The sequence below is a fragment of the Aphelocoma coerulescens genome, chromosome 9 (assembly GCF_041296385.1).
Source record: "Aphelocoma coerulescens isolate FSJ_1873_10779 chromosome 9, UR_Acoe_1.0, whole genome shotgun sequence".
Taxonomy (NCBI): Eukaryota; Metazoa; Chordata; class Aves; order Passeriformes; family Corvidae; genus Aphelocoma; species Aphelocoma coerulescens.
The window spans coordinates 19,655,777-19,678,429 of record NC_091023.1 but is presented as its reverse complement, the minus strand read 5'-3'; the positions used below and the strand labels follow the sequence as shown (position 1 = coordinate 19,678,429).

The 22,653-nt window shown below is 38.5% G+C and overlaps 1 protein-coding gene across 1 annotated transcript; it reads right to left on the bottom strand.

Moving 5' to 3' along the window:
* Nucleotides 1-36: 36 nt before the first annotated feature.
* On the bottom strand, nt 37-19,516 carry CCDC39 (coiled-coil domain 39 molecular ruler complex subunit). The gene is made up of 20 exons (XM_069024265.1): nt 19,406-19,516; nt 18,888-19,007; nt 17,706-17,852; nt 16,526-16,684; nt 15,522-15,614; nt 15,307-15,435; nt 14,599-14,790; nt 12,860-12,963; nt 12,406-12,538; nt 9,308-9,502; nt 8,465-8,629; nt 7,774-7,911; nt 6,265-6,473; nt 4,987-5,107; nt 3,633-3,792; nt 3,208-3,314; nt 1,809-1,949; nt 1,506-1,679; nt 1,207-1,289; nt 37-581 (listed from the first exon to the last, which is right to left on the bottom strand). Exons 1-20 carry the CDS (start codon nt 19,514-19,516, stop codon nt 422-424), a joined length of 2,841 nt encoding a protein of 946 aa, XP_068880366.1. The 3' UTR covers nt 37-421.
* Nucleotides 19,517-22,653: the final 3,137 nt, after the last annotated feature.

The window sequence follows — 22,653 nt, the reverse complement described above, 5'->3', positions numbered from 1 at the left end:
GAGTTTTTGTGAATTTTGCTGGGATGTTTCATCCTGGTGCACTGTTACATGTGCTGTCTACTCCACGGAATCCTGCCCTGTCTGTGAAGGCAAGTGTATTGCATGTTCTCTAAGAGTAATGTAAAAAAACCCAACCTGAAGTAGAAGAGCAAGTTTTACAACAGTGTTTATTGCCTAGGTAAGCTCAAGTGTGAACCCTTGGTTTGAGCTTTGGTGGGGATTTACTTTATAAGCGCTGGGAGGCAGCGGTTGCATTGCTGAAGAAAAGGTTACACAGTTTACAGGGAGACCTGCAAAGGTGGGTGGCAGAACCACACAATGACAATTGTACTTCAGCTGCAAATTTTCCAGGTAATTCCATGGATACAGGTTAGTTGCAAAAATTAAGAAATCTCAACTAGTGTGGCCTTCAAAAAATGACTTAAGACTTCTTGCGTTTCGAAATCCTGGAGGTGCTGCCTCTGCTGGGTGCCTGTGAGCCAAGAGCTGCTGCTTCCTCAGGAGTGGGCATAGGCAAGGTCAGCTCCACAACTTTGGCTGATGAACCCTGACTAAAGGCTGAAGTTTTTCTACTGGGGAATCTGAAAGAAAAAAATTTAATAATTAGGATACAGAAATCCCTGCATCTAAAACAGAGCTGTCAAGGGTGGCTGACAGTGAAGCCACCCAGTAGCCATGGTCGTTCCAGGGGAAAGTCCCTAAAGAGATCTCTGTAGCCATCACCACTAAATGGCTTCAGTCATCCCTGGGAATGTTGGACCATAACTGGGTCAGCATGGTACAGGCTCTATTTGAGCATACATTGAACAGGGGAAGAAGGTACCAGTAAAAGCATTAATATCTTCTCTATTTAATTAGGAAGGGCTGTTCACACTACCAAGTGTAAAACGTGGCTCAAAATTGTGCTTTTATAATATCAAACCACTTTTTTTTAGTTAGAGCACAGTAAACAAAAGTAAACTTAATTATTCTGTAATTACTGGGTTTTCTAAACTGTGATGGATGCTGAAGTAAACTTCCTCGTGCTAGAAAAATGTAGCAAACTTAAAGGACAGAGTAAGGAGAAAGTTTTTATAGTCTTCAGCAAGTAGAGACAATTGAGAAGACCTTCAAGAGTGAGGAATTCTTTCAGTTAGGGACTAATTTTGCTGGTTTACATGTGATCTTAAAAAAACCTCAAAGCAACCCAAGTGTGTTAGAACTTACCTGGTAGGAGGTAGTGAGTTCTGTGGGGACTGAGAAGTTTGACTACCACTAGGAGAAGCAGCTGTAGGAAGCTCTAAATTGAACTAGAAAATTTGGAAAGAAAAGACAAGTTGATCTGATGGTTGTATAACAGAATTGGCATATCAGGAGCATTTACAGGGCTTGGGATTTGAAGAGATGTTGAAAGCAGGTGAACACTTTCCTGTTTTACCATATTGTGAGTTGTCCTTGAAAGACACTCTAATAGGAGGCTGGAGCTCTCACTCAAGATTTTGGTGGCAGTTAACTGGAAAGCTCACCTTGTCAAAGTACATTTGAAAGGCTGCAGTTAAACCAGGATTTGCTTCTAGAACATCAGCTATCACTTGGTTGACGGTTCTGTTGAAGCCTTTCAGTTCACGAAGATGAATGTCTCTCTCTTCCTGTGTTTCTGTTCCACTCTGAGACTGAATTTCTCTGGATAGTCTGGAACACTTAACACAAATATTTTTAAAGCACTGTTCTTATGAAAACACAACACTTTTTCAGACACCTGCTAAGTTTAACCCACACTACTACCTATCAGTATAAAGTCAGATGTTCTCAGCAATAAACACACAAACCTGTTTTATAACCCTTGCTAGTTTCTGCTTCTGTTCTTCAATGTCTTTCTTCAGCTGCAGAATAAGAGCTTGTTTTTCCTTCTTTTGCTCTTCAAAGAGGGCCTGCTGCTTCTGTACTGTATCAAAGTGTTGTTGCATGCTCTAGAAATTCATTTGAACAGTAGTATTAGTTTATAAAGCAGATTTGGTATCCTTTCACTTTTTGTGTTTGTGGAAGGGTCTGCTGTCATTACTACTTCTAAATGTAGCTCAAGCAATTAGTGCTAATGTTAACTTTAAACTTTCTGCCAGTCCAGCTGTTTGGTGGATACAGGCCTGGACAAAGCAACTTCCAGGTAATGTGCATCACTGTTAAAGGTACTGTTAATGAAATTACCGGTATATGTTTTAAGATGTATCTCATAGTGACTACAAACTACCCTACCAACTCACCAGTGCAAGCTATACTAAAAAAACCCCAACATTGTTTCCTGTAGGAAAAGAGGGATACCTTTGACTGAAATGAATAAAATCAGCTCCATAAGGGCAACTGGGTTTTTTAATAAATAAATAAATAAATAAAATGTAAAAAAATTAAAAGTCAGAAATGGGTTTGCTGCAATACCTCATTATATCCAAGGACTTATTCCCCGATGAAGATCTGTGTCCCTTTTCTTTACCTTAAGAAATAACATCTCTGAAATTAGAGCTATGTCCTGTGGTGGTAGAATAATAGGAATGATTGTTGACTATAGGCAGTGAGTCAGGGCGTAGAACAATCATGTGCCTTTGCTTTCTTCTGCCTAATAATATTATAACTGAAATGTCACACATCAGAATTAAGTGTTGCTCTTTCTTAAGGTCCAAGTGGGTTTTTGATAACCAGGGGAACCATGAGTGAATCCTTGCTGTGGAGCCTGAACACCAACTCTTGTTTGCCTGCATTTAGTGCTCAGCCTGCTATATTACAAGTCAGCTAAATTAATCCTGTTTAACTGAGGCACCTTCAATGACAGTAAAACTGAATTTGTTCTGTTTCAGTTTTTATATTATTTTAGAAATCTGTATTATTTTAGAAAAATCCTGTGTGGATTTTAATCTGCAGTGCTGGACAGGATGGTACAATGGTGGTGTGTGCTGCTGCTTTAGTGGCTGCCAGAACAGCAGCTGTCAGTGCATGTGGGAGTCTGAAACTTCTAGCTGTATGTGACTAAACACCTGAAGTTTTGGTGTGATTCAAGAAAATTCAAATAAGCACTCACTTTTTGAAAGGGGAGGTAGAGGCTTCTAAAAATCGTATCTTAATAAAAGAGTAGAAAAAAAATTGTACGACAATTTCCTATTTTTCCTCTAGGATGACTTGCATGGATTTACCTACATGCTGCAGTCTCGTCTGACTGGAACTTTACTTGTATTTTACCTGGAGGTTTTCCTGAAGTTCCTTGATCTTTCTTTGTTTGTATCTGTATTTTTCATCAGCATCCCTTTTATCCTTTTCTAGTTTCAATTTTTCCTCAAGTTCCTCACCTGTGATCCCAAACAATGAGGCAGCATTATTGCTGTGTATACAACTAAATTTTCACTTGAAAATAAGTTGCACTTTAAAGTAACTGCATCTCAGAGTATTACTATATTGGTGTTGGCAGTATTTCAGTGCCTCAGGGTTTGAGGGGTTTTTAAATACTCTCTTACTAATTCCAATACACTGTGAAAAAGTAATTGGCTTCATGAGGGAGAACGTTTTAAGAGCTACTGGTTCCAGAGCCAGCAGAGGGCACAAAAGTTAAATAATAAGTATTATTTAGAATTAAGTTCTGTTTTCTATCTAATTTCTATTTCACATACTTTTCAAGGCAGTCCCTGAGACAGAGTTTTTGTAGTTTCTGTTCCAGTTTTTAAGTACACACAAGCTGTTTTCCATAGCTGTGATTTCTTTTTCAGCTTTGCAGATCTTCGCATCCAAATCATCACCTTCTTGTTGAAGGGCTTCCTTTTCCTGTGCAGCCTGAAAGCAAACCCAATATTTTAGGTGACTGCAGACATACTGAAAATATTATGATAATTATATAGAAAATATTTATTATACAGCAGTATTTAGGGGTTAAAACCACTTGAACTGAGATTTGGGTGACTAGGGAACTGGAAGGAGGAGTTATTTACAGTACTGGAGTTCTTTGAGGTGTTTCATCCACGTGCATTCATTATGGGTACCTGCATCTCCACTTAGGCTCACTTAGTCATGCCCAGCAGCATCTACACCCTGTACAGAGCAGTCTCCATGCCTTCCACTGCTGATGTGAAATGAATCACAGCATATGCTTCACCTCTGCTTCCTTCACCCACAAAATCCAAGACTTGAGATTGTACATTATATAACCACTGAGAGACTGTTAGAAGTCATCCAGTTTGGGAATCAGTCACTTGTAACTCCTCATTGATCTGACCAGTAGATTTAAGAAACAGCTGGCAGGTGAAGTATTTTCTATAGCCCCTGGGAAGATTTGATATGGTGAAAAATCTCCATAGGTGTAGAGGCTGTTTTATACACCCACAGTGACCACACGGCTTCTGCAGAGGGTCTTCTGCTGTCCTGGATCTCACAGTAGCACAAATACCATCACTAAGAAATTTAATTAATATGAACTTCAGAGCAAATCTCTCAGCTAAAAGTGTGTGGCTTTAACAGGAAATCAGAGAATTTGTGGATATCAAAACTAACAGATTCTTGTTCAAGAACCAGGGTATTGCATTATGGATAAAGACTGATTTTCTCTTTTTTCCAGTGAAAGGCTGAAGTATACATAGGTAATTGGTAAGTGAAAGGGGAAAGCAGACATTTTTCAAGGTATAAACCTCATATGGTAAAATGAGTATCTGGAAATAACTGACAGTTAGAAAAACTTAAGGTCACATGAGACTCCAATAAAATTGTTTTCAGTTCATAGTGGATTATCACTTGACCAGTAATTCTTGTGGTTTTGTAAATAAATGAGCACTAAAGTGAAGTTTTCAAACTGCTCAGAATTAAGGCACCACATAGATTCTTGTGAAACTTCTGTATCATTTAAATAACCAATGGTGTCAGATAATGTAGAACAATTAGACTCAAAGTAAGCAGTAGGCAAGGAGGTTGTCTTAGAGCCCAAGGAAATCTATAGCTTAAATAATTGAATTATAATGAATTATGTTGATAAAGTACCTTAATTACATAGTAGGCCTGACTTTTCATCTCCTCTCCTTCAGGTGGCATGGAAAGAGTAAAAATTTCATATCTGCATTTCAGTCTATCAATTTTCCATAGGCGATCTTGAAATTCAGCACTGATTTGTTTGGGGAGAAAATAAATGGGTTGAGAAAGTGTTTGTCAGGTAGTGTTTTGTGGGCAGTTCTTGCTGCAGCAGCTTAAATTCCTGTTATTCCAGCAGCCTGTACCAGGAATTGTGCTGCTACTGGTCTTGCTTGCTTTCTGTGTTCTCCCAACCACAAACACCCCTTGTTCTGGTTACCTACGTGACTTTTGCAGTTCTTAATGGAGCCAAATCTGTTTTGACATCCCAGATCACTGCATCCTGGGAGGCTGTGCCACAGTCCTTCCCCCCTTCACTCCCAGAGCTGTTCCAGCTGCCCCCTGCTGATGGTACCTTAACATTCCTTACTTCCCCAGAGTCTTGATTTGGGGCTGTTTCTGGCTGTGCCTCACACTGATCCAGCAGTGGGAATGTTAAGGTACCATCAGGCACACTAAATCACTCTAATTGCTGTTGTGTGGGGTATGGTCAGCACGGCAGTTCAGCTGCTGAAGTGTTCACTTTTGGCTGAATCTAGATACTGGGGTTTCAGGGCTGAAACCATCCCAGATACTTTGCACTGATTACTACAAGAGGGAAACGTTATTTCTGTGTTGTTGGTTTACAAGGGGGTGCATATGTAATGCATGAGATTTGTTACGTAGGATACATAATGGAAAGCTCATTAGTTAAGAAAAAGCTCAACCAAACAAAACACACCACAAAACAAACCAGTTGTACTGTTGGAATCAAAGAAATTACAGTTTTGTCAAGCAGCTGGGAGTAAACCCTCTTTAAAAGCGACTTTTCGGGTTCATGTACTTTGGCGTGGCTCCAGACACATGGCTTCACATGTCCAGAATAATTTGAAAAAGGCAGAGTCACACACACAGTGTTTACTGTAAAAAGATGTCTGTGACTCAGGTTTCCTCTCAGTTCTGCTGAGGATCCTCACTCACAGCAAGGCCACTGATCTCCTGTTCACAGAGGGGTTAAAGCTGCAGCCTGGGGGGGTCACAGAAGGGGTCTCTTGCTGGCTTCAGCTGTCTTGGTAGATAATTGAGCAAGATTTATTTAATTTTCAATTTCTCTAACAGTGAAGCTGGGTAAAATGCTTCTCTTTTTAGTGTGTCCCCATAAAAAATGTACTCAATGAGAGCTACAAGTTTAATTTCTGTAAGAACAGTTACCTCATGCGATGCCGTTCCTGATCCAACAGTCTTATCTGGGAATCCAGCATTGCCTTATGGATCCTGATCTCCTCAGTTCTTTCTGCTATGGCTTTCTTTAACTCCAGTTGTTGTTTTTCCAGTGTTAGAACTTTCTCTGCTTTATTACACAGAGTATTTTGAAGGCGCTTCAGTTCTAGTTTTAAGAGATTATCTTCAACCATCATCTCCTAATAAGTGCCAAATGGTATCAAAATAAGAAATCATTTTAATTAATTTTATTTATAATTTAGTAAGGCAATATTTATTCATTATTTTACCTTTAATATATATACAACTGTAAGACTCCTTTTGCTTTGCATTTAAAAATGTTGTCATTTCCTCATTTGCCAGCAGTTTAACATGGTGAGTGTGACAGGGGTAGATTGTTTCCTGAATTGTTTTACACAAATTCATCAGACTTTCTAATTCAGACTGAGTTTTGGGTTATTAGACTTTTCCTTCTACAACTTTTTCAGTTTAGGTGGTTTCAAATAAATTAAGAGACCTTACAAGGAGCTTTCTGGAACAGTTAATATCTCACTTCAACCATTAAAACTGTCTTGGAGTATATTCTAGATTCTGTAGGCCTGCAATTCGTGTTACATGAGCAAATTTTGTATACCAAAGCTTATGAAAAGCAGCAAATGGTGAACTTCATTAGCATGGAAATACTTTAAATCATTCTGTTAAAATCTCGTATGATCCCAAACTTGACCAATTTTTATCTGAGTACTTTTAGGTCATCAGCTTCTTTTGTTCCCCTGAATTTTATCCTCAAAAAAAAGTTCCATGTTTAGGGAAAGAGTTTTCATTGAAGAGGAAGTGCACCAGTTAAGTCAAAGTCAAAACTCTTTCCCCTGCTACTTAGACTCTGCTTTTTTCTACTATGTTACTGCTTCCTTTAGGAAGGCTATAGCTTACTGCAGAAAAAAAAATTGTGCAATAATTGGAGGAGTGGGAACTGTATTTTTCTGCTTATCAAAATTTGGGGAAAGGACTTACACTTTGTTTCCAATTCCTTAAATTGGAATATAAATTGATTCAAACCATCTGTTAGAAAAAAATGCTTAGAGTTTAATAACAATACTGTGCCAAACTTATTACTAGGCATCACAGACTGAGAGTAAAAACTCTGTGTTTTGTAAAGACATCCCTGAACAGTAAATGTATTTTCTATTTTAAAGGTAATTGTTTCTCAGAGGAAAAAACCCCAACATCTCCACTGATCTGGTGGATATTGTGGTATAGCTAATGTGGGATTAAACTGATACTTCATCAAACTTTATGCTGTATAGAGAGGAGAAGCAAGACTTTGCCTAGTAAGATAATAGTGATGAAGATGACTTCAAAGTTTGGGAAGGAAGAATAAATTAGAAAACTACAGAAAGGGTTCTTATGAATGTAATGATGTAGCACTGTGCAAAGCAGATGACACCCCAAACAAACCAAATTGTACTGTATTAGTAAAGTTGCAAAATAATACTGTACCTGCTTAATGTGTTTTGCTTTTTTTAACTCCTGAAGCGATCTCTCATTGAAAAGAGTTAGTTCTTCTATCTTCACTATCAAACCACTTGCTGCTTCTCTTGTCTTATCAATTTTTCTCTTGGTGATTTGGACATCATTCTGTTTCAAAATAAGTTACATTGAACTTATTTCAGTGAATGTAAATTGCAACAAAAGCTACCAGTTCATTTTAAATGAGAGGTATTTAAGTCCTGGAACCAGGAACCATCATCATGATGCATCCATATGCTGCTCTGCAAACTGCATGGCATGTCCTCATGCAGGGTACTGCATGGGGTCTTTGGACAACTTTAAATGCAACTGTACTTAAGAATTTATGAAAAATACAAAAGTAATAGCTTCACAAAACAGCATTCTCCTATTTCTGCATGGGCCAAACGATAAACTCAGACATTTGCAACAGTCACATCCTGATGAAAGCTCAGCTTGTCTTTCCAACATTCAATGCTTGTCTTCATGCTAAGGTGCCTCACTTGGGCAGTAATCTATTTTTCTGGAAGCTATAGGGAATATGTGAAGTTTTCCACATGGGTTACACAAAGTTCAGATAACCTTTAGTGTAATACCAACTTCTTAATTGCTAAGACCCAATCTACTTAATTCAGAGATTTCTAAATGATACACAGTCAAAATGATGTTCTAAGGAAGTTACCTGAAGTTTCCTGCACAATGACTGTAGAACATCATATGCCTTTTTCTTTTCTTCTAAGGTTTTCTTACGTTCAGCAACTTTTCCTTCCAAAACTTGTTTTTCATCTGAATTAACCTCCCCTTCTAACCGTGACAGCCGTCTCTGTATTTGCTGAATATAAAAATCCTGTTAAAATAAGTTTTAAGGGAATTAATAGTCTGAGATAAGCAAAAAACCTTGGATCTAAGTGTTGGCTTTAGGACAGTCACCCAATTAAGCTATTGTTTTTATAGTAGTTTCTGGCTTATAGACCTCATTAGCAAAATATCTTAGATGACTGATGAGCAGTGATGGTTTGGGGTAATCTTCTAGAAGAGTAACAAAGCACACTCAGCACAGGCTGCTGTAGGGAGGCTTACAGTGGAGTTGCCATCTTGTTGCTACCAGTGGATGCTGATATAAAAGAGCAAATTTTCAAAGTGGTGCATAGGAAATATGCACATAATCCAATTAGTAAATAACAGGATTTTGGCATGTACCTCTTGTATTGCTTTAAAAATATACCCTGAGGTGTCTGTGGTTCAGAGGGATCAAAGTAAAGAATGGGTTTTAGGAATTAGTGGGAAAAGCAGCTGATGCAAAAAAATAATGAAAGACCCAAGTACAAAATGTAGGTGATACTCTGGCAAGTTTCAGTAATTTCAATTTTATCTGTACATCTAGAGACAGAAATAAATTCAGTCTTCAAATGATACTGCATAACATTTCCAAAATGGAAAACTGTTACAGATTACAGAATTCAAGCAACGTGCTATCAGTAGACTCAAGAAACGACCATAGTATGAAAATACATTAACATTTTACCTGGTCATATATTAATCCTTGTTGTTTTAACAGATCTGCATCAAGTTTGCGCAGTCGACTCTTGAGATTTTTAAGTGATTTTTGACCTCCCTCAATTTCTGCCAGAACAATCTTCTCCTTATCCCTCTGCCCTTTTAACTCCTGAGTCTTCTTGAAAAGTAGGTCCTTTAACCTACTCATTTCATTTTCTTTTTCCTGGTGACAGATTGATCATTAAGTAGAAGAAAGAAGTAATTAATCACATCAGAATTGATTTCTGAAGAATTATTTGCTTTTATTAATCATATATAGAAAAAAAAATTACTATCTCCATTAATATGAACATGGAATTTTGTAAGTCTTCAAAATGGTTGGCAAAAAAAGTATTTGACTTTTGAAAGAGAAATATTTTTTATTCATTTCTTAAAAATCTAATCCTACCCTACAATTACATGACTTTTTTTTCTCAGTTATAGAAATGCTACTCTTTTCAGCCTTCCAGAAAACTAAATTCCTGTCATTCTTTTCAACAAACCTCCTTACGGCCTCCAGCATCTGTGAATATTTGAGAAATAGAATACAAAGCTTTTCATTGGTTTATTAAATCTTGTGACACTGTGTGTGCACATGTATGTACATGTGTGTTTATCTAAAAACTGCACTTTCTAAAATCACTTCCTTTTTCTCAGATGTAAGTTGCCATTAACACCTAAATCAGTGCAGGAAATGAGGTTTTAGTAGGATAAAAGACAATGCCAGACATTTCAGGTAACCTGAAATGGATTGAAAACAATTAAAATTGAGATTATTTCCTTTTCATAACCCTAATAAGGAAAACAATTTTATTCTTTCCCTCCCTCCTTCCACCTCTCCCACACAAGTAGCCAAAGACCTTACAAAGCTCAGGCCATTGAGCATGCCAGTTTCCTGTGAGGTACATCCTAAAACAAGTGATGAGATTTCCCTTTCCTGTTCCAAAGGACTCATTTACATTTAGCTCAAGTTTGGTACAGAATTTGAAGATGAACATTTAAATTAATATGCAAAACACCTGAGAACTCGCTTTTCTACACTGATTAATAGTGTGTTTATTCTTGATTTAATATGTATGTAAGCACCTTGCTGGCTTAAATAATGGTGAAAGAATTAAATGCCTTCTCTAAGGGTTTGTAATCACATTGCCCATTCTACCCAGCAGAATTTTTTTGTAGTTGAACTTGCTGTAGGTGCAATTCCAAAGTCAAAACTCAGGATGTAAGAGGCAAGTGTAAGTTTAATATGAACTTATTATGGACTGTAGCACACGTCAGTGAGCTTTGCATCATGCCTGAACAAAGGAAATTTCTTTGGGAAGCAAACTGGTCTTTAAGCATGTGCCAAATACTGAGCTGTATTTCTGAAACTAATGACAATGATGAATTCATCCACTGACACTGGATCATGATTTGACCTTCTCCTCATGGTCTTTATTGCATATCTAAATTATTTAACAGAAATTGTTGGTCTCCCTTTAAGTGAGGTTGTTAACAGAGATAAGATATTCAATAAGCTTCGCTGTGCAACAGTGTTTTGCCACAAATTGAAGAGGGAGAAGTACCACAGAACTAGAGAGCAAAACAGTGACATTTCATCCACATTGTTCCTGTAAATATCTCTTCACAGTAAATTAACAGATGCAGCAAATAGCCATGTGTGTCTAACAGTGATGGAAGGGAGGCTTCTGACTAATACATTACAGACATTGTTCAAGAACAGTTCATCCTAGCTCAGATATTCCCCTGGAGCTGTGGAGCTGCCAAGCTCAATGTCATCTTAGGTTATCCGCCACAGACACGAGTAAAGAAACCCTGCTAAGGCTTTAGCCACCCTGGAAACTGTCTTAAGGGGAAGCAAATGAGGTTTTCATTTTAATGAAATGCTACACCATTAGAAATTGTTTTTAAATTATCTGAAAAGCCAAAACAGTAAAGATTGTGATTTAAGAAATTCTCTATAAAGGAAAGACACCCTGTCTCTAGTTTCCGAAAGTATATTTAAAATGTGTGATTAATGCCTGTGGAGTTAAAAAGTTTGAAAAATAACATTCAATCTACTGCAAGGCATTATTTCACATGCATGCTACAGGAAACACAAAACAGGGAAGAAAAAAAAAAGAGCATACAGTGGTATGCACAAATACAGCTTTGCTGTCAGTTGTGTGGGACACCTGCTGTCACATTAATTAAAACTGGTCATTCTAGAGAAATGAAAGCTTCAGCATATCCAATGCTCAGTTGTCCAGCAAAAGTTAAAAAAATATTTCTGTCATATTCAGTCAGAAGTTAAGTAATGAAAATGCTTTAAGAGAATTAGTAGCAAAATGACAAAAGAGTAAAAGCATTTCCTGAAATGCAGGAAAGTTCAGAAGATTGCATTACAACACTGCATTTATTCAAAAGCCCTTTACAGCTTATCAGATGATAATGATTTTTTATTCCTATACTTACATTTCCAACCTAAGAAGTGGGTTTTTAAGTTTATAAAAGTATTATTAGGCATGTTAAAAAAATAGTCACCTTATTATTGCTTGTATATGGCACTTCCCAGATCAAAATCTTTATTCACAAAAACGAAATCTGAAGTGAGCCAGTCATTATTTAATAGTCCACAAGTTAGATGTGTCAAAGTATCATGTAGTAGAATTAAACAATGAAGAGCAGACTAGGCCAGCCAAATCTGATTAAAAGATTCCAAAATATTTTTTAACTGTTTGCCAAAATCACAGCTCTTTGCAGGTTTATAAATTTTGGTGGTGTTTTACTAGAGCCATGAAGTTTTTGGTCGCAGTGTTACTGAAAAGCCATCCTGACAAGAGTCTCACTTTTTAACAACCTTATTGATGGGTATCAGACTCCTGTATTAATATAGTCTGAATTAGTAGGATCACTTATTTTCCTCCAGAGTTTTCTCAGCACAGACATATCCACATGCACATTACTTCAGTGTTTGATGAAATAGCTACATGACATATTAATACATTCATTTTAATAGAAAATTCTAAAATTAAAGAGATCATTTCAAAATACAAAGCTTGCAAATACAAATGACTCCTCTATAGAAATCACGAAAAACATTTTTACCTCAACACTTTTTTCTTCTTCTTTCAATATTTCTTCAAACCTCAAAGCTTTCTCCTCTGAACTGAGTGACTCCTCAATCACAAGCTTCAGTTTCTCAGAAAGACTTGCATTTTTTTCATTAAGAAGGCGTAATCTAAACAAAATGACATAAGTTAAATGAAGGTTGCCTAGACAATGCTGCCAAAAGGAAGCAGCAATCTGACTGAGCAGTTGCCTCAGTCTGAACTTCAACCTATGATACGCAAGGCCCTGATTTTTTTCACACTCTTTAAAAACAAACATTCCCAGGAGTATCTTGCCTAAATTACCCAGTGCCAAAAACTATGCAGGACATGAAGTAACCAGAAAGTTAGAGGCTTCAGTCATCAACATTATTTAAAGTTCTTTGCTATCTCAAGGATTTGATTGTATTACTAATCCTTACCAATTTTATCTTTAAAGGTCTGTTTCTTACCTGGCTTTTTTCCCCTGGATTTCTTTCTTCAGATTGGCTACTTGTGTTCTCAAAGATTCTAGATCAGAAGCAGTTCTGTTCACAATGGATTTCAAAGCCTGCAGCTAATAAATTACAAAATCAAGCAACTGAGCTCTTATTTTCTTTGGTACATGTTAAGATATTCAAAATTATATTTTCCTATTTATTGGAAAGCATTCCATTACTTTTAAACAGTGCTCTCCAAATGAGGAGTGCTGCAAATTCTGAGGCACTATAAATTGGCCCAGCCAATAAATTCAATAGACTAATTTACATAGTATGAGTAGTGGGAGAAAATAATAATTAAGAACACAGAAAGAATTATAGAGGTGCTGTGGGCTGCAATTCTTGTCCAACAGCATCTGTATGAGTGGAACTGTGGTTTTATAGTGCAGAGCTGACTTTGCTGAGGTCCTCTGTGAACATGGATAACATTATATATCTAATAAACATTTCTATGTCAAACTTTTCTGGACACATAAAATTATTTTGATTAAGACATCACTGTGACAAAAATACACAGATACTTAATTTGGTAAAATATACATGACAGCATATACTCATTAAACAGGATAGGAATACTTTACAATCAGTAGCTCTTTCATCTTCACAGTATCACTTAACAGCATAAGTATAATTGTGTTCACTTTCACAGATGAAGAAACCTGATCAAGGGCATGTATAGCAAGTTTCTTAGAGGTCACGTTGTTGGCTGAACTGTTTCCTTCTTCCCTTGTTTCTCACATGCATGCCACAAATGCTCTAATAAGGGGAGACTGTTCTATTATCCCATCAGAGAGTATTAATTATGGAAAAACTTCAAGCAAGAATCTCACAGCTTGAGATGAAAACTGACCAATTCTACAAACCCTCAAGCTTGCATGAATTATAGGGTAATCTAATAGCCTACACCTTGTCTGAGCTACCTACAGTTTAATTAGGAGATCAGTCTATGAACCACCTGCTACAGAAAAGCTATTCAAAATTAAGGCAACAGCAGATGCAGGGTTTTTCAAAAATCACCAAGCTTGCTGATTAGGCCAGTGTTACCATTTTCTTGTTAAGAAAAAAACTTACTCAGCTAATACAAGTGTATCTCTTCTCAACAGAGCCATGAAGCTTGAATTACTTCTTAGAAATACTTCTACAGGCATTGAAGTAATTAAGCAGTGCAGCTCATTTCCAGATGTAAGTGCAAAGTATGGACAGCATCAAGCACAACTTGTTCACAGGGCAGCCCTGTCCTACTGCATCTTGATTAGAAAGCCACGTGAAAACACATGCATGTGTTTTCCCCAGGAACTATAACCTGACTACAAGGCCCACCAACACACACTTCTGAGAGCACTGACCAGGAATTGTTTAGAATCTGGAAGAGATTTCTCTCATCTTTATGTAATACTGAAGTCTGTGTATGCTAAAAGAAAGAAGCCTCCTGAGGCATCTGACAGTGTTAGACCATTTAAGAGAAAATTCATCCATTTTACACCTACACAACAGAGAATACATTCCAATCTTTTCACCACTCTCAATTACAGGATTAAATTGAGGGTTCAGATCCAAATAAACAGGAGTAGGCTGAGAAAAGCAACATTTTGTTGAATTACTAAGAGTTTAGTATAAAACCAGAGAAAAGGAAATACTATTCCTGTATTTCCTCCATCTGGTCCTCAGTTATAGTTTCAGGTTGTTTTCCTGAACTCTTTGGTCACCCTTACCTCATCCTGCAGCTGAGTCCTGCGAGTATCCTGAGCCTGGTATTCCTTTCGGAGGTTGTTTGCTTCCCGCTCAGCAGAAGAGATTTTCTTTTCATATTCCATATTATTAACAGTTTCATTTACCAAAAAGGAAGTCTTCTCTCTCAGCAAAAGTTCTTTGTTTCGGATCTCCTGTTTTATCTCTGCAATTAGCTATCAGAATAAAAACACTTTCGATTTGCTTCCATTAGTTGTGTTAGATTAATAAAGAGTACAATCAGAAAATCAATTCCTATTATGATTACTATTGGCCTGAGTTCAGTTATCATTCCTAAAATTACTTTGTTCCATGGATACATCACAGCAAACACTACAACTGTTTTGGACTGGAAACTTCCAAAATATTCCAATAATTTAAAAAGACACTGTAAACTCTTATGAAAATAAAATAATTATTGATTGATTGAATTGGGGGAAAAAAGCTAAGCAAAACTTCAGGTAGACTTGAAACAGATGAAATTCAACAGGAAAATTACCAGCATTAGTGATGCTTACTTTACCTGACAGGTTTATAGCTATTCAGTGAAAATTGTGCATTTTGAAAGTTCAAGTAAAGCATTAGCTAATCATAAAATTATATTGTAGTTTTCATGTTAATTAAAACCAAAAAACCAACAAGCAACAAAACAACCCCAAAACCCAGATATGGATCAGTTACACCAGTTTTACCAAAGCACAATGATCAATCTCCTGATCTCTTTTTTGCATCTGTTGAATTGCATTCTCCCACTGCCTGATGACTTCTTGCCTTTCTTGATGAACTCTGCGAAAATCTTCAGCTGCTCTGTCAAGCTCCATCTGTTTAAAAGAAAGCACCCCCATGATTTCTGATGTTAAAAATGTCACATATAAACAAGGGATCTCTGAGAACCTTAAGCACAAACCTGAGCTGTCATGGTTTCTGTAAGCTCATTATCCAGAGCTCTGCGCTTCTGATTTGCTTGCATGGTCAACTTTTCTATTTGAAGGGTTAAAGCCTAAAATGAAAGGATATGAAAGTATTTGAAAATGAAGTATTTGAAAATAAATAAATCACATCGTATGAATTCTTGAAGCCCTGCTACAATCAGGGGTTGGATTATTGAGGCATCCATTTTACTGTGTTTTAGGGAACAAAAAATTGACAGTGTAGCCTCCCACATTTTCAGTCAATACAAATGGCCATAAGAACCAGAGTGCAGCAAGGCCAAAGTAACCCTCCACAGTGTGTAAATGTGTGTGGTGTCTGTGGCATACAACAGTGAGACTGTTTGTGTGTAAACTAAAGTTTCTGGGTTAAGTATTCAGTGAGTAAAAATCAAATTTCTCCTCACTCTATTTAAAGGCTAAAAAGAATCATAACCAGGGTTACTTATCTCTAAATTAATAATATGCTCAGGAACTCACCCTTATAAACTCTGAGCTTTTGACTGGAATCTTTCTTTATACAGATAAATATGTCTATATCTTCCATTACTCCAGGTAGCTACACTGAAGTAGCTGTACTTTGTTCTCAGCAATAACAACTTCAGTTCTAAAGTGAAATCCTACACTATTCATCTGTACTTGGTGTGAATTTTTGAATAAACTCCTCTTAATTCAGTGGCACTGTTTTCTAGACTTTATAATCTATCTGTGCACCCTCTCAAAAAAAGTTACATTTTACCCAGATGAACAAGCAAATTAATGTCTTCAATTATGCTTCTCATTGTTGTAAAACTTGTTCTCTCTGGACTTTAAAATGAGCCTCATATGGAATTGCACCATTGTGCTAAATGGAAACCAGTTTCAAAGCAGTATTGTATAAAATCTTGTCCTCCTTTTATCTCACTTGATAACATAACAAGGTCTTCAAGTGATAAAATGGTTCTCCATTTGGTTTCTGAAAATTGCTGTCTTTGCTACTTACTCCTAGTTTCCCTTCATCTTGCTGTGCATACTTCTGGATTGCAATAGCATCATTATCTGTACGATTTATTTCCTTTATCCAGCTTTCCAGAAGTTCCTCATCACAGTTCATCTGTTGTTTTAAGTTTTCCAGCTTCTTAGTGGTTTTATTTATAGTGTTCTAAAAAAATAAGAGAAAATTAGAGGCTCAATATCAAATGTGTAATATTCGTTGAATAGTAATTGAAGCAACCACTTCAAGCTACTGTAACAATTCTACCCACATCTTGCCCACAGAATTGATAGTTTTCTTTTTTATTAATTGTGTGTTATACTTGAGGAATGCTACTGGACATCCTGGTCTTAAAGAAGAAACAAGACAGTAGGTTGCCACAAATTTAAAATGCAAATTATTTTAAACAGAAAAGTCAACCTCCGGCAAGATACACCCATGTGCAGGGTATTTGTTCCACACAATAAACTGATCTGAGGCATCAAAAGGTAAAAGTTCTCTCTCACTCATTAAGGCCAAGTTGTTAGACCCTTATCCTACATATCAATTTTCAAATGTGACCTCTTCATGTGACTGTGAACAGACTTCCTGACACAAAAATGAGAGAATCTAGATCCAGCTGAATAGTGTGAATATCTTCATCCTGCTACCTATTCTGAGAGACTGGAGATTACAAACAGCCTTAATCAGAAGAAAAAGAGCAGATTAAAAAAAACTAAATAATTAATAGAAGGAAAAAGAGACAGTTCCAAACCCAGAAAACCACCTGTGATTGGGTAGCATTAGATTACTTTGTAACTTACATTTTTGATATTGAAATCATGACCCAAGTTTATTTTATGTAGAGAAGATTTGCCACTGACAATTTAATTTTTAAACCATTAAGAAAACACATGTGAGCATTAGAAATACGATGATATGGATGTGTGGCTGTGTATCTGGCATTAAGAACAGAACTCTTTCAATATCTAATTAATATTTGCTAAGTCTTGACCAGTCTATGCAAGGAGATCCTCAGTGTCACTCACCTACACAGGGAAAAGCCCATCCAGATCATCCACTACAGTTTATAAGCTTTAATTTTTATTAGCTATTCTTAACTTATACTACTGTTGCTGTATGTGCAAGTGAGGACAAGCCATAAAATTCAGCAGTATAGGTGTTCTCTTCCAGAAATTTCAAACCTTACTTCTTGAATGTTCTTCTTTTGTCTCAAGGAAGCTATCTCATCTTTCAGTCGTTTCATGTCATTTTTGAGACGTCCATATTCTCTCTCAGCAACGGCTTTAAAGTGATGTTCAGTTTCAATTTCATTCTCTTTGGCTTTGTAAAGAGACTGCAGAATAATAAAGTTCAGTATTTTACAATAAACAAAAGGCATACATCAACAAACCATTTTTTTTACACAAAATCAAATCCCAAGTCAGACATGGAGTGGTTTCACCATGTAAATGAAGGAATTTTCAGAGAAAATTTATTGGTTTGATTTTAATATTTCAAATACATGTATCCTTATGTATACATATATATACCTTGTATCAAGTATCCACAGATCAACATCTTATAGCCCTAAAAATTCAATTCTAAGATTTTTCACTCAAGATTCAGGATCTTAAACTTTCAACATCAAAATCTTAGTCTCTTGATCACCACTGACTTTACATCAGATTCAGGAGGCACAGCAAAAATATTTTATTGTTCTGTGCTGAGACTGACCTCCCCTGCTGGCCTATAGCAGTATTTATGTATTGTCTAATCTTTCTTTTAATTCAAATTAACACTTGAATCTAGCACCAAAAAAATTAAGAAGTTGTTCAATGGCAGGGGAGTTTCTTAAGACTTTTTCACCTGGGACATTTTATCTGAAAGGCATAAATCTTCATCTCAAGACACTTTAGAAATCTAAACCAGCCCTTTTGGTCAGTTAATTCAGAGTGTAAGACTTAGATCTTGACCATCTCACTTCATTTTTCATGTCTGTGAATTAAGTCTTCACCAGCATTTTGCAATTAATTCTTCACCATTATAAAGATTATAAATTTATTTTTATCTTACACTAGTGTTTTCCTTGACCAATTTTTTTTTAATTATTATTAATACCTACAAAAGTCCCCACTCAGGAAGAATTCTAAAATTCACCCTTCCTGGCTTTTTCCTAGGTACAGTAATTTGAATTTGGATGGTCTTAATGACCATCAAATAAAATCACTGAGATACATAGTTTAACTTCTGTTTCTTGTGGAAATCCTGGAATAAAGGCCTAACAAACCTCTAACAAAGCTGGCAAAATATACAGGGACACCAGCCACAGAGAGATACTCAGGTAACAGGTCTGTTTGACAAAACAGATCTGCTAGAGGTGGCCATTTACCTGAGAGAAGGTTATCTCTTGTCTCACGTTTTTCAAATGAGACGTCATTGCTTCTATGCGCTCCTCAAAGTTGGTCAACTCATTCTGCAGGTTCTCTTTTTCCTTTAGCATCTTCTGGAGCTGTTTAAGAGTTAGAATCGTCAAGCTACTGTTTGCGGTTAAATGCTTATTACCTGCAACTACCTAAAAATAGTCATTGCAATTATTAATGAAAAAATAACGTAAGAAGTAGATACTACGTTCCTCCAAAGCAGTGAAATGAGGGATTTCAGGAGAAAACCCGGAGCTTTGCTAAGGAAACGCACAACTCGCACTGCTGCTCCCGAGGGGCTCGGGGGATGCGGGTGCGCGGGTCCCACGCTTGGAGGCGGGGATCTCCCTGCCGATTCCCCGGGCAGCTCCGCGGAACTCGTGGGGCTTCCATCCATCCCTCCATCCCTCCATCCCTCCATCCCTCCCTCCCCGGCCCCGGGGAAAGGGCGGTCTCCTCTCCCTGGCGGCCGCGGGCCCGCGCTCACTTCGTCCTCCAGCGCCTTGTTCTCGGCGTTGGCCACGGGGATGGCGAAGCCGGGCTCCCACTGCAGCTCGGCCAGCACCGAGGCGGCGGAGGGGCTGTACAGGCTCTCCATGATCGCGGAGGGGCCGCGCAGAGCCGGGGCGGAGGCAGGGCCGGGGCTGAGGCGGCTCTGGGCGCTTGGCAACGGCGGCAACGGCCGGGAGGGGCCTCGGGCGGCACCGCCGCCGCTCCTCCCGCGCGGCCCCGCCGAGGGCTGCGGGCTGGGCCGGCCCGGTCCCGCTGCCGGGTGGGCGCGGCGCTTTGCGGGTCACCGGGCCGGCACGGGGCTGTGCCGTTCGTGGCCGTGCTACAGAGCGGGTGTCAGCCCCACAGCCGCTGGCAGCGCCTCAGAGCCCTGCGGCTCCGCTGCCAGAGCCGGCCCAAGCCACGGCCGCACCGGGACTGGGGCCGGTAGAGGGGCGGCTCATCTGCCGCTGGGGACACCAAATAGGTCTGGGGCTGGCGCCTTTGGCATTGTCTTCACAACAGGTGGGTTTCCTGAGCCACGCTGCCTTCAGGTGACCATAAACACTAATGCAACGTCCTTGTGAACTTGCCCGTCACCTTTTGAAGCCATCTGTTCTACTGGGTTGCAAATTACCCTGTGCCACTGAGTTCCACCATTCACAGACGGAGACAGAGACAACACTCTTGGCAAGGATCATAGAGTCATAGAATGGTTTGGGTTGGAAGGGACTTTAAAGATCATCTGGTTCCAACCCCTGCCATGGTCAGGGACACCTTCCACTATCCCAGGTTGCTCAGAGCCCCATCCAACCTGGCCTTGAACTCCTCCAGGGATGGGGCAGCCACAGCTTCTCTGGGCAACCTGTGCCAGTGTCTCACCACCCTCACAGAAAAGAACTTCCTCCTAATATCTAATCTAAACCTACTCTCTTTTAGTTTGAATCCAGTCCTCCTTGTCCTGTCACTACATGCTCTTGGAAAAAGTCCCTAAAAAGGAAGGGTAGCCTTGATGCAGAAACCCTCTGTTGGTGACAATTGTATGGCTAAAGCATCTGAAAAGACATTAAAGGAATGAATCAAAGCATGATTCAAAGGTGCCTGAGCCAAACAGCAAACTGACAAATGTTTGGGAGGTGGTTTGGAGGAGCAAGGAGTTTGCAGTGGGATTTGTTACAAACATGGGCCCATGGCAGGCTAGCAACACTGACCACAGCAGAAGACGTTGGTCTTGCTACATATCTATAAATGTATTATAGGATATTTTCAGAGAATAAAAGTTTGCTGAAGGACAGTGAAAGTCAGGCCTGATGAGGACGCACCAAAAGGGAGACTTGCAGTGTTGTACAGAGTATTGCTGGTCATTTCACTGATCATGCCCTGGGAACAGTCCTGCATTATTCTTAAAGTATTGAAAGAAAAGGGAACAACAATTTATGAGGGCAACAGTTTCTTAAAAATAAAGGAATGGTACAGGGTTCAGTGCCTCAAGCTACCTGTGAAAAAAATATAGATGTCACGAGGAAGATCTTTTTTGCCTCTTGTCTTACCTGGCACAGTTGGGTGTGGATGCTTGTAAGAAATGCTAAATAATATTTTTGAAGAATCAAGGAAAACGTCATGTCTTGAGACAGTAATTGGCAGCAAGCACCCTTCTGCCACCTTCCTGTTTGCCCTCTGGGATGTATGAAGTTGTGATGGCCAGTGTCCTGTGTTTGGATCTTGCTGTACACTTTCTCTCATTGTGAGAATGATGTGCTGAGTACAGTTAGTGTCTTCCAAAGGGATTATTGGACCTACGTTACCAATTTGGGCAAGACAAAGATGCAGATGATCTGCAGGAAGATGAAAGATAGCTGAGATATATGGCCTTTAAGAAGAAGGGAAACTTCTGTAGGCAGAAAATTCAGACTTAAGATATGTATTCCTGATTCTAGCATATGTGGAGGACACTTCTAGAAGACAGACATGTGTAGACAGGTGGCTTTTCAAAATGAAATCTTAGGACCAGCAGCTCGCAGCACTGTGCCAGAAATGGGGATGAGCACAAAGGGATTGGTGTAGAGGTGATGCAGAGGTGTGATGACAAGGAGAGAGCCTCATCTGCTTGGATGGTGTTGGGTGAGCACGTGGCCTGTGGGGGACTGGGCCTTTTGACCCCCTCAGGGGTCTCGTGCCAAGAGCCACCTATTGCAGAGTGCGGTGAGGTGACCTGGCTCAATGGAAAGGTGGAATTCCAAAGACACTACAAGCTACTAGAAAGACAGCAGAGACTACAATGTCACATCCCTGTGTACACATTAAGGACCCCTTCCTTTCCTACTCAAAATAGAACCACCTATTTCTCACTGCATGTGAAGAATAAATGCAACTTGCCTTGCAGGGATTTTAAGTTGACACCTGTAATTCATTGTGGCATTGCAGTGATGAGCACCTGATAATCTTGTATTATCCAAGCAGAGCTTGTGTGTGAAAGGACATGAGACCATATAGTGCCTGAGAAGAAGAAAGCAAATTATTGGAGAACTGTTATTAGGTGAGCAATCAGTCCTGTTCACTAAGCAAGGCTTCCAGTGAAAAAATGGTACTTTATAAACATATGCCTTAGTGTGTGCATGAAAGAAATCAAATTAAATCAATCTTAATGCAGTTAGTTAAATTACATACCAAACTTTTGAATTTTTGTCATCATAAGTGTTCACATATTTTTGAATCCAGATTTATACTTAGTGTCTGAAAAGTATAGCGTGTTACATGAGTAAAGAGTATTTCACAATTTTCGTGGAAATTCCACCTCCCTCACTATCTCTTGCCTGACGCTGACTACAAAAATCTCCATGATATGCTTTTGTTTGTATGGTTTCTCCCTTCTCCTGCCTGTGGAAATGTGTTCAGTAAATGCAGAACTGTTTGCCAGACGTGCTAATCCACCAGATGGTGCTGCGTGTCTGTGGATGCAGGGGGGTTTGGTTGGTGTCTTTTGAAAATAGCACCAGTCAGTTATCGACTCCTCAGTTAAAAGGGAATATAAAATTTCTGTTCTTATATACATATATATATATACACAGAAGGTTGTTTTGTTTTATTTTTTAAATTATATCTCTTATTTTTAAAGGTGCTAGAGGAACAGAAGTACTTGTAACATGACAAACTGTTTTCCTGTTAACATTCCTTTTGGGTTGAATTTTCACTTATGCAGACTACTGTGCCCATTTGTTCAAAAGACTTAAATTAAAACCTGCTGTT